The 11,006-nt window shown below is 38.7% G+C and overlaps 1 protein-coding gene across 1 annotated transcript in view; it reads left to right on the plus strand.

Annotated features, from left to right (window-relative positions):
* Positions 1-9,980, plus strand: part of NSUN3 (NOP2/Sun RNA methyltransferase 3) — a 161,794-nt gene extending 151,814 nt beyond the window's left edge. The window contains exon 6 of the mRNA XM_087818111.1: positions 9,912-9,980. Within this exon, the coding sequence (XP_087674237.1) occupies positions 9,912-9,933 (22 nt within the window). The 3' untranslated portion in view covers positions 9,934-9,980. The remainder of the gene's footprint in view (positions 1-9,911) is intronic.
* Positions 9,981-11,006: the final 1,026 nt, after the last annotated feature.

Genomic DNA, 11,006 nt, shown 5'->3' on the forward strand with positions numbered 1-11,006 from the left:
GTAATTCACACATCTGGCAGTTGGTGCTGGCTGTCTTCTGGCATCTACATCTGCCTCTACATAGGCTAGGCCTGCTTTTATGGGGGTCTCAGTGCAGTGCTCCAACTGGGTAAAGCCAGAGCTGTAAGGCCTATTGAGGCCTCCCTTGTCTTGTAAGTTTTATCTCATCACTGTTGACACCTTCTTTTGGTCAAAGCAAGGCTAAGTTGACCTGCCCAGATTTAAGAGTTCAGGAAATAGAATCCAACTCTTGATAGGAAGGATAATAAGTCACATGTATATATTGGGATATATTGGGGGGACTTGGTAGTCAGATTTTTTAATCTATTAAAAATAAGTAGAGAAGTGAACGATAGTAGAATAGACATGCTTAGATCCTTCGGTCTCCTTGTAGAAACACTATTGAGAAGACTGGACTTGAAATTTTTAAGAAAGGAAAGTAGTATGTCTTTAAGACAAAATCTCTATTGGGCTAATGAGGCTGTTGTTTTGGTGGAGAGTAAAGGGTTATATGGATTTGGATACCCATTACATATGCTGTGTGAATCTCTTCATTATTAGTCCTTTCCATTATTTCTAGATACTTAGTTTTCTTTAGCAGTTGACTAACCTTGTAAGAGCCTGTTAAGTCCTAAACAGTACTTCCCCAGAGGGTGGTATGGAGATAATGGAATTAGGTAGAATAAAGCAGTTGAACTACACTAGCAAGGCAGTGGGATGTAATTCCAGTGTTTGATGGTATTATATACACGATCAGAGAGTTAACCTTTCTACAACAATGTCCAATAACTGTAAAAATGTATTTTAGAAGTTAGAGACTTTTTTGGATAATTGTTTCATTTATTAAATTCCTACTGTGTGTCAAGACTTTTACATATGTCACCTCCGAATGTTGTAACAGTGCTGAACAGTGTCAGTTACTGTTTTACAGAAGAGTAAACTGAAGTCTAGAGGGAAGATGGGTGAATTGCCCACAGCTTAATATTAAATACAGGACAGAATTTGGTCTTCTAAATACCTACTCCAATTCTCTTTGAGCAATGAGATGCCAGTTTTGCTGGAGATAGCAATGTGCCCAAAACTACATTTCATAGGCTCCTTTGCATAGTAGACAGAAGTTAACTGGCTGATAAAATGTAGTGGAGGTTGTTTTGTAGGGCTTCTGGGAAAGTGCCTTAAAAGCGAGGCTGACTTGGTTGATATGCACGTTTTTGCCATTGTTCCTTCCTGCTGCTTGGAACAGGACGTGATGCCTGGAGCCCCAGCAGCCATGATGTAACCATAAGCGCCTACCCAGACTATTAGGATGGAAGCAGCATGGGCTCCTGAAGAAGTTGTGGACCTGCTTCATTAGCTCTTACATGAGAGGAAAATAAAACTCCCATCCTTTTTTGTTTTCTGTAATCCTCACCCGAGGATATGTTTTTTATTGATTTTAGGGAGAGAGGAAGGGAGAGAGAGAAATATCAGTCAGCTGCGTCCCGTACACACCTTGACCAGGATTGAACCCAAAACCTAGGTATGTACCCTGACCAGGAATCCAACCTGCAACCTTTTGATGTATGGGACGATGCTCCACCCAACTGAGCCACCCAGCCAGGTCCAAAACTCCCATCTTGCTTAAGCCAGGGTTATTTTTCTTATGTAGACAGCTATACTCAATCCTAATAGTTAAAGACTCCAAAATACAACCCCCATTGTTTTCTTTCAATTTTTTATTTAAAAGAAAATTTATAAAATTGGAGTTATAAAATTATAGGATAATATTGCAGTCCAAGCATGTCCATGCACAATCGCAAGCTTCTACCTCTGCAGAAAATTCAGAAGAGGTATTTGTCTTGAGATGTCTGACGCCTTGATTCTCAGCCTTTGCAAACTTGTGTCTTCAAGGCTTATTTCTTGTTCTCCAATGTCAGTGACTGTGGCTTTCAAAAGAGTCTTATCTTGCTTCGACTCTAAAAATGAGACGTCTTTGCTTTTGCTTGAAATCTGTGGCAGTAAGACTTCTAGAATTATCTGACTTTAGGATCCCACATCCTAGATCAGTGGGTCTTCAAATTTCAGCTGCATGAGAATCACATGGAATATTTGTAAATAAAAAGATAAGATTTTCAGACCTACTGTAGAGATTTTGAGTCAGTTGTTCTGTGACAGGGCCCAGGAAGTTGCATTTTAAACAAATACTCCAGACAGTTCTTAGGTATGTGATTCACAAGTTGCCCTTTGAGAAACCCTGCTAATCTTTCCCCCTACTCAGTGGTTCATGCTATGTTACCTGACCCAAAGTTGTGATGTGCAGGGGTGGGGTGGGGAGGAGTGCATTTGGTGTCTTTAACAGAAATTGAGTGAAAATGCAAACTTAGAAAAAAACACCACCACCCCAACCCCAAAACCCTGACTTAAGCAAGATAGGGGTGTATTTTCCTCTCCTGTAAGCCCTGCTATGGTATGAATAAAGATGATTCCTGAAATCTATTAAGCTAGGTCAGGGTAATATGGCTTACTTTTTTCCTTACTATGGAAAATTTTTTGTAAGTATTAAATTTGCACTAATTGGTATGGCTGGCACAAATTGTACCAGATGGATAGGTAGGTCTCTTACTTTTGCAGTGTTCCAACTTGCCTTTCTTGTTCTTAATTATTAAAAATTAATTTTATTTTGCATAATATTCACGGAGAATTGCCAACACCTTTCCTCAAAGGACATCGTTTAAGCTTTAAAAGATCAAAATTTTAATAGGAGTTTGAAAATGTTGCCAATATTTTTACAGGGGCTACCAAATGATTTCAATTTTCTGCTGTGTATTGAAGGCGATAATAATGAGAAAGTGAAACCCAGGCCACACCTCATGGCCATCTTCTGCTTTCAGAGAGGACATGTTCCTGAAAAGTGCAACAGAATGAGATGTGAAAAAATAAAACAATCAACCTCTATGTTTGAAAGCAGAGCTAGACATTTTACAAAGTCTGCAATTTTACCTGACTACTCAATTATATATTACTAGTATTTCATACATACTCTTATGTTATTTAATTTATTCTTTCACAGGTTTTCTTTTCCTTCATCTAGGTTTAAGTAAATCACTGTTTTCTGTAATACAAGCACCACTATTATTGCTGTTACTGCTAATACTACTACTGCTGCTACTTTATCTCCAACTTTCCCCACTCTTTAAATTGCCTCTCAACATAATGTCAGTATTGCAGGTATACAATCAATTTCATCTTTTTAATGACACATTTCCCCTCTTCTCTATAGGTTGATTGATCTCTAGGCCTGATGCACAGGTACTGTCTTGACATCTCTGTTCTTCATCTTCCTGAAGAGTCTCTTCATTTCTCGGTCATGTTGAATTGTATTCTCTTAGCGCTCTAGCCTTTTTTTCTCAGTTAATCTCTTGTCCTGATGGAACACAATTTATAGCAGCATCCTGAAAAAGGTTGCAGGATAGGTAAACTTTTCGAGGCCTTGCGTGTTTGAAATTGTCTTTCTTAGTATACCATCACTCGTCATGGCTAGTTTGGCTGGGTCTGGAATTCTAGGTTCAAAATTATGTACTTTTGTAATTTGGATCTCAATGTTCTACTGTCTTCTGGCTTCTGTTTTAATATTGAGAAATCCAATGCTGTTCTAATTCTTTATTTTAATTTCTGTTTAAAAATTTTTTCAATTACAGTTGACATTCAGTATTATTTTATATTAGTTTCAGGTGTACAGCATAGTGGTTAGAAATTTATGTAATTTACAGAGTGAACACCCTGTGAGTACTAGTAAGTCTAATACTGACCTGGCACCATACATAGCTAGTACACTATTGCTGAATATATTCCCTATGTTGTACTTTACATCCCCAAGACTATCTTGTAACTATCAATTTGCATTTCTTATTTCCTTCACCTTCTTCACCCAGCCCACTAATCCCCCTCCCATCTGGCAATGCTTAGTTTGTTCTCTGTATCTGAGTCTGTTTCTGTTTTGTTTGTTTATTTTGCTCTTTAGATTCCACATATAAGTGAAAAAGATATGGTATTTGTCTTTGTCTGTTTTACTTCACTTAGCATAATACCCCCTAGGTCCATACATGTTGGGGCAAAAGGTAAGATTTCCTTCTTTTTTTATGGCTGAGTAGTATTCCATTTAATATATGCACCACATCTTCTTTATCTAATTGTCTACTGAAGAGCACTTAGGTTGCTTCCGTATCTGGCTATTATAAATAATGCTGCAATGAACACAGGGGTGCATATATCCTTTTGAGTTATTGTTTTGGATTTCTTTGGATAAATATCTAGAAGTGGAATGGTCAGGTTATAAAGTAGTTCCATTTTTAATTTTTTGAGGAACTTCCATACTGTTTTCCATAGTGGTTGCACCAATTTGCAGTCCCACCAACAATGTATGAGGGCTCCCCTTTCCCCACACTCTCACCAGCACTTGTTTTTTGTTGATTTGTTGATGGCAGCCATTCTGACAGGTGTGAGGTGATAGCTCATTGTGATTTTAATTTGCATTTTCTGATGACTAGTGCCACTGAGCATCTTTTCATATGTCTCTTGGCCATCTGTATGTCTTCTTTGGAGAAATGTCTATTCAGGTCTTCTGTCATTCTAATATTGATCATTGTATGAACTATGACTTATTGCTCTTAATGCTTTCAAAATCTCTGTTTTCCTCAATGACCTTAAACATCTTGTAATGTATCTTGGTCTAGGTGTTTTTATCTACTATGTCAATCCTTTGGTGAACTTTTTTTTATCAAGCGATTTATATTTTTGGTTTTATGAATTTGTCCTGAATTCTTAATTTAATTATGTTTTCCCCAATCTTTCCTTGTATGTTTTTTAGTGGAAGTTTTATTATTTTGATATTAGACCTTATGGATTGAATTCTAACTTTCTTTTTTAGGTTTCTGTGATATTTTCTATTGCTTTGCCTTTTTGCTCTACTTTCTGCCATGTTTTCTCAATTTTATCTTCTGAATCTAATGTTGACTATTTAAGAACTGCTACTACACTTATATTTTCTAAGAGCTATTTTATGTTTCCTTCCTTCCTTCCTTCCTTCCTTCCTTCCTTCCTTCCTTCCTTCCTTCCTTCCTTCCTTCCTTCCTTCCTTCCTTCCTTCCTTCCTTCCTCCCTTCCATCTTTTCTTTCTTTCCTGCCATTCTTTCTTAATAGTGTGGCATAGACAGTCAGCTTTCTAATATAGATTTGTATCTCTTTCCTTAAAATAGAGTTGCTGATGGAAAATAACTGCTCAGTCAGGGAATACATTTCTAAGTTCCTCTTGCGTCTTGCTAATGGAAAGTGAACGAAAATAGCATATGTTTTTCTAGGCCAAAGTGTTAAGAACTAGGTATGTTTTCTCTGACACTTCTTTCATCATTTGAGAGATGAATAGGTAGAACTCTAATGACCAAAGAGATGGAGCAGTCACAAATGGAGGGAGCCTAGGACCCTGAATAACTCTGTGGAACAGAGCCCCCCAACCCCTTCCCTATCTCCCCGTGCATTACTAATTGGAATTGATATAGGTGAGAAATAACTATCTATGATGTTAAGACATTGAGATGCCAAGGTGCTTCTATTGCAGCAGTTAGAACTCCTTAATTAATGTATCCTTATTTTGCTTGGTTGATGTATCTGCTTGTATTTTTCTGAGAATATTGTTATATTAAAAATTTATTTTTCTTCTTCCAGTATAGTCTTGTTTCCCTTCAGGTTGCTTTTATGGGTATATGGTTTGGCTAATGTTTGTCATTTAGAGGCTTGCCTTAAATATCTTTGTTGGCCAGTTACATTTAAGAAGAGGGCACCAAAACTCATAAGCATGAACCGTAGCTTCAGGGTAGAGTGATTTAACTAGTATGTTTCCTTGGGAAATCCTTTATGAGAGCATTTTTAAGGCTTTTCTCTTGAACTTGCAAAATTGCCCAGAAAAATTGTCTTTGACCTGCCTGAAGGGTGTAGTTTTCATAACTAGCATTCTGAAAGCTTGTGTTACAAGGCGAGGGTGGGGGTCTCAGCATTCCGTATGGGAACTTTTATTTTATTTCCCTATTTCCATAATGGTACCTTTGCCTGAAATTCTGCCTGGTGGCCTCCTGGTAGAGATACCTCAGTTTTATTCTCTGCAGAGTGAACTTCTAGTCTGCCAGAGTGAGAGAGGAGTGGCTGCCCAGCTTCACAAGGTTGGTGAGGGTCGGGACGTCTAATTATTTCTCAAAACTGACTCTCAAGCAGTCTTGCTGCTTTTATCATCACTTTCACTCCCAGAGGTACCCGGTCCACAAAGTCTTGGGTCTTTGGGGATTCTGTTGCATGTATTGTGTTGCTTCTCAGCTTTGCCTCCTGCTGGCTTAGACTTCAGCCTTTTCAGATTTGCCAAGTAATTTACCACTCATCCAGATGCTTTCTAGCTTCCAAAACTGTCATTTTTGTCTCTTTTCCAAATACTCTTTGTCCATGTGAGTTTATGCCTTTATTAAAGAAAAATACGGCTTATTGGGAAGGCCTGAAAGTACATCAATTTATTATATTTATCTGAAAACTTAAAAATTTTAAATGAAAACCAACTCAATTACATAATTTCCTAAGTAGCAGGATGTCCAGTGTCTTTTTTCTTTCCCTTCTGAATTGTTTAATGGCTCCAGAGGACTACTCAAACGGGCAGATCTTGCTTACAATTGCCTAACCAAGACAGAACTGGAGAACTGACTGATTGACTAGTGGGGTTCGCTTTTCTGCTGCTGTTGTTTCTGTGGCTGGTGTACAGTGTTGCTCTTGTAAATTGGTTTGGCAGAGTCCACGGCTGCATTTATGCTTTGCTGGTCCAGCTCCTTGCATAGGTTCTCTGACAAGGTAACCTCACTCCTTCAGCCAAGGGTGCTCCATATTTTCTCTTAGAGCTGCTTCTTTTTAATTCATACTCACATGCTCAGCTGCTGTTTCCAGAGTATGGCCCCTATTGGCTAAAATGAGAATCCAACTTCAGCTACACGTTGTGCCAGTTCTGCAGTTCAGATTCCTTGTCCCCAATAATAAGTGTGTCTTATAGGACTTAGAGTGTTCTCCTGCCAAAAGTCATTCTAGTCACTGGAAGTCTGGACCCTGCCTGAAAACTTCCAGTCCCTGACATAAGGGAAATCACAGATTTTTCTGATTTGCCCCACTTGGATGAGGTTTGGAAGGTGAGAGATAACCAGAAATCCATTGTTACTCTTCTTGGTAATCTTGCTGTCCACCTCCTTTACCTCACTGACTCTTAATAATCTCTCCTACTAGCTAGGAAATCGCATTCACTCTCTATTTGTTGTCAACTCTAAAGCTCTTACGTCACTAGTGATGCTGACTTCTTAATACTGCACCTGCCGATTTCCAGGAGGCCAGAGCTTTTGCCAGGATCAAGCCGGGTCAGACCTTCAACCCAAACTGTAGGTTCTTCTGTAATCTCCACCCTACTGCTCCCTCTGGACCACTCTTAGCTCACAGTGGATTTTTTCTCTGGAATTTCAGGGGTTCTCTGTAGTCTAATACAACTTTGGGGAAATTTCTAGGCCTCCTTATAAAATTGTATCCCAATAGGAACACAAGTTTAGCTTTTATCCCATGGATGCCTGGACCCCAACCCGACTCAGGAATGCAGCCTTTACATTGATTTCAATGGTCAGCTGATGAGGCTGATCTGCCCGGAGCACAGAGCGGGCCGCGAGGGGGCAGTGTTGCCTAATCTTGCGTTTCAGCCTAGCGCTCCTGGGGGACGCAGCCCAAGCCTTCTGTTGAACTCAGTAGCGAAGCCTAGATGAGGTAATATAATAGCTGCAACTTCAGTGCCTTCTAAGTGCCAAGTATTTTATATATTATTTAATTTAATTTTCATGTATTCCAGATAACGTTTTGTGGGTTTCTCTGCCCAGTGAGATTTAAATGGCACTGCTTCAAACACTAGTGATTCCATGATTCCTCTTTACAAGTTCTGTTAATTTCTTTCTTAAATGTTCCTGGTTTCCCTCTACCCGAGGCTCTTGAAATTGTCCATGCTGCTTCTATTTGCACAAATGAATTTAATTTTTTCATATGTTTCCATAGGACATTCATTCCATTCACATTAAATCTTTCAGGGGGTCCACAGGAAGGGGTCGGGTTGTTGTCTGTTTCCCCCTCCAGACTCTGTTCCCCTTCCCTATCTCCCCCAAAGGGTCAATCAAATTCCCCTCCTTTTCTCTCGTAATAAGCCAATGAATGTATTTGTTGCTCGAGAGTCTCTCTTGCCCAAGTTACTTATTCTCAAACAATAGGAGAGAGAGAAACCTGAAAGTGGAATCTTAGTGGAAGAGTTTATACCCGTGAACTCTTTGTCAATGGAATGTTTATAATTTAGGATCTTTGAGCATATGCAAAACAAGCTCTTACACTAATCAGAATTTCATAGGGCTGCTCTCCAGCAGCTACATGTGGAGTGAGTTAATTATGAACCAGTGCCTAAAAAAGTTTAGCACACCGAGAGATGATATCAGAAATACCTCAAATGAATATTAATGTTTTGAAATGTCTATGTAATTGAAATCAATTTAAATGTAAAAATAATTTGAAGAATGCTAATGCAATGGCAGAGTCTCCCACAGATAAATATGTCAAAACACATTAGAATTTCTCTGAGGCTGTGGCAGAAACCTGCACTGCAAGCAGGCTGAGAGATAGGTAGATTTTATTTTATGTTTGCCCTGTAAACCTATGTATTTCGATTTTCATGTTTGCATCTTTAGTCAGAAGATACTTGCTTTGGCTTTGCTGACTTTGCTTGGAAACGATTCCTCTATTTTTTATTTTAACTTCATTTAAAGTTAACTGACTTACCTAAATGTGCAGGTATTGATTTGGGGGGATCATAAATAAACTTCAAATTTAAAGTGATTGATAACTTAAAAATATGTTGGTCGGACAAATGCTGCATTTTTCCAAGTACATGAAGTATCTAAAATACTCAAACTCATAGAAGCAGAGAGTAGCACGGTGGTTTCCCTGGGCTGAGGGAGGGGAATATGGGTAGGTGGATGGATATAAAGTTTCAGTTCTGCACGATGAATAAGTTCTAGAGACCCGCGGTACAACATCCTGCCTATAGCTAACAATGCTGTGCTGTACACTTAAAAAAATTGGTAAGCCTGGCCAGACATGGCTCAGCTATTGAGCATCAACCTAGGATTCAGGAGATCGAGGTTTGATTCCCAGTCAGGGCACATGCCTGGGTTGCGGGCTCGATCCCCAGCAGGGGCATGCAGGAGGCAACTGATCAATGACTCTCTCATCACGGATGTTTCTATATCTCCCTCTCCCTTCTCTCTGAAGTCAATAAGATATATTTTTTAAAAAATTTGTTAGGAGGGTAGATTTCATGTTAAGTGTTCTTACCACAAAAAAGAAAAACAAAAACAAAGGAATGTGAGGAAACTTTTGGAGGAGATGAATATATTTATCATCTTGATTGTGGTGACGGTTTGCTGGTGGATATGTATGCCCAAGCTCATAGATTGTGTAGTTTAAATTTGTCCAGTCCTTTTGTATATTATATCTCAACAACCTGTTCTAAAAAAGAAACATAAATGGTAAAAAATTAACAAAAGCCCTAGCCGGTTTGGCTGTGTTTAGAGCATCAGCCTGCGGATCAAAGGGTCTTGGGTTTGATCGCGGCTAAGGGCACATACCTGGGCTGCAAGCTTGATCCCTGGCCGGGTCAGGGTGAGTGTGGGAGGTAACCAATGATGTGTCCCTCTCACATCTATGTTTCTCTCCCTCTCACTCCCTCTCTTTCCCTTTCACTCTCTGAAAAGCAATGGAAAAAATATTCTTGGGTGAGGATTTAAAAAAAAATTAAAATTAAAAAAATTGTTTTGGTTCATCTTTTTATTAAGTGCCTGCAAAAAGCCAATGTGAAAAAACCAGAGGAGGCATGACTGTCTATATTTTCCAATTGAAGAACCAAGGCTGCAACAGAGTAAGTGAGTTGACCCAGGCCACTGTATAATCCTTTACAGTTTTATTGTGCTAGACCAGTTCAAAATGATTTCAAGTACATTATCTCCTTGGAGGTAGAATTCTACATTCTCTCTATTCTATAAATTATCAAGTTCCATTCATTCTTTCTCATGTGCTTTTCTACCTGTCAAAATCTTTTATTCTTAAGACTCAGAATATATCCAGCTGTCTAACTTCGAGCCAGAAGGGATTTACCCCATTTTGACCTTCAATAGCATGTAATTGTTCAAATCAAATGACCCTTGCTGAATGTTTTTTTCAGTGCGCCATTTTCTGTATCCTAATTTATTAACACTTTTTCACAAATTGGGAAAGTTATTAATTATAAACTTTTAAAGGTTTACCACGCTGTTTTTCCTAGAGGAGCTGTTCAACAAATGCTTGTTGAAATAAATACATAATATGCCCCCTTCTTTTGGTCTGTCATTGATCCTGTCCTCCCTGCCTAGACTTTACTCTAGGTACTTGTCAATGTTTTCCTCAGCCTCACTCAAAGCAGTTACACCATGTATACTTTGCAGCTTAAAAGCACACTAACTCAAAACAAAAACAAAACAAAACAAAAAACTTTGCTTATATTAATTTCTCCTCTTGAGATTCTCCTTGAAGTTTACCCAAGCTACTCTGACCTAATTCATCTCTCCCTCAACCTCTTGTGTTTAGAGCTTGCATCTTGAATAGATGTATTTCTGTTCTCTGATTTTTCATGGGCACTTAGAGGGCAAGTCAAAAATGAAACCTGCCTTCCAGGCTGATTACTCAGACTAAATAAGATGACTGTAGAATGCTGTATTTTCTGTTGTGTTCTAAAATAGCCCCAAAGTGCCCACCAATGGACTGGACAAATAGTAGGAACCAAAAATCTTGTTGAATTGAATTGATTCACATAATTCATTTCCTGGCGAGTCTGGTTTCAAGATTACATTTTGCTCTATACATATCTTCTTTTATGTGTTTTTCTATCTTATAAC

This window comes from Miniopterus natalensis, chromosome 6, assembly GCF_054644295.1.
Source record: "Miniopterus natalensis isolate mMinNat1 chromosome 6, mMinNat1.hap1, whole genome shotgun sequence".
Taxonomy (NCBI): domain Eukaryota; kingdom Metazoa; phylum Chordata; class Mammalia; order Chiroptera; family Miniopteridae; genus Miniopterus; species Miniopterus natalensis.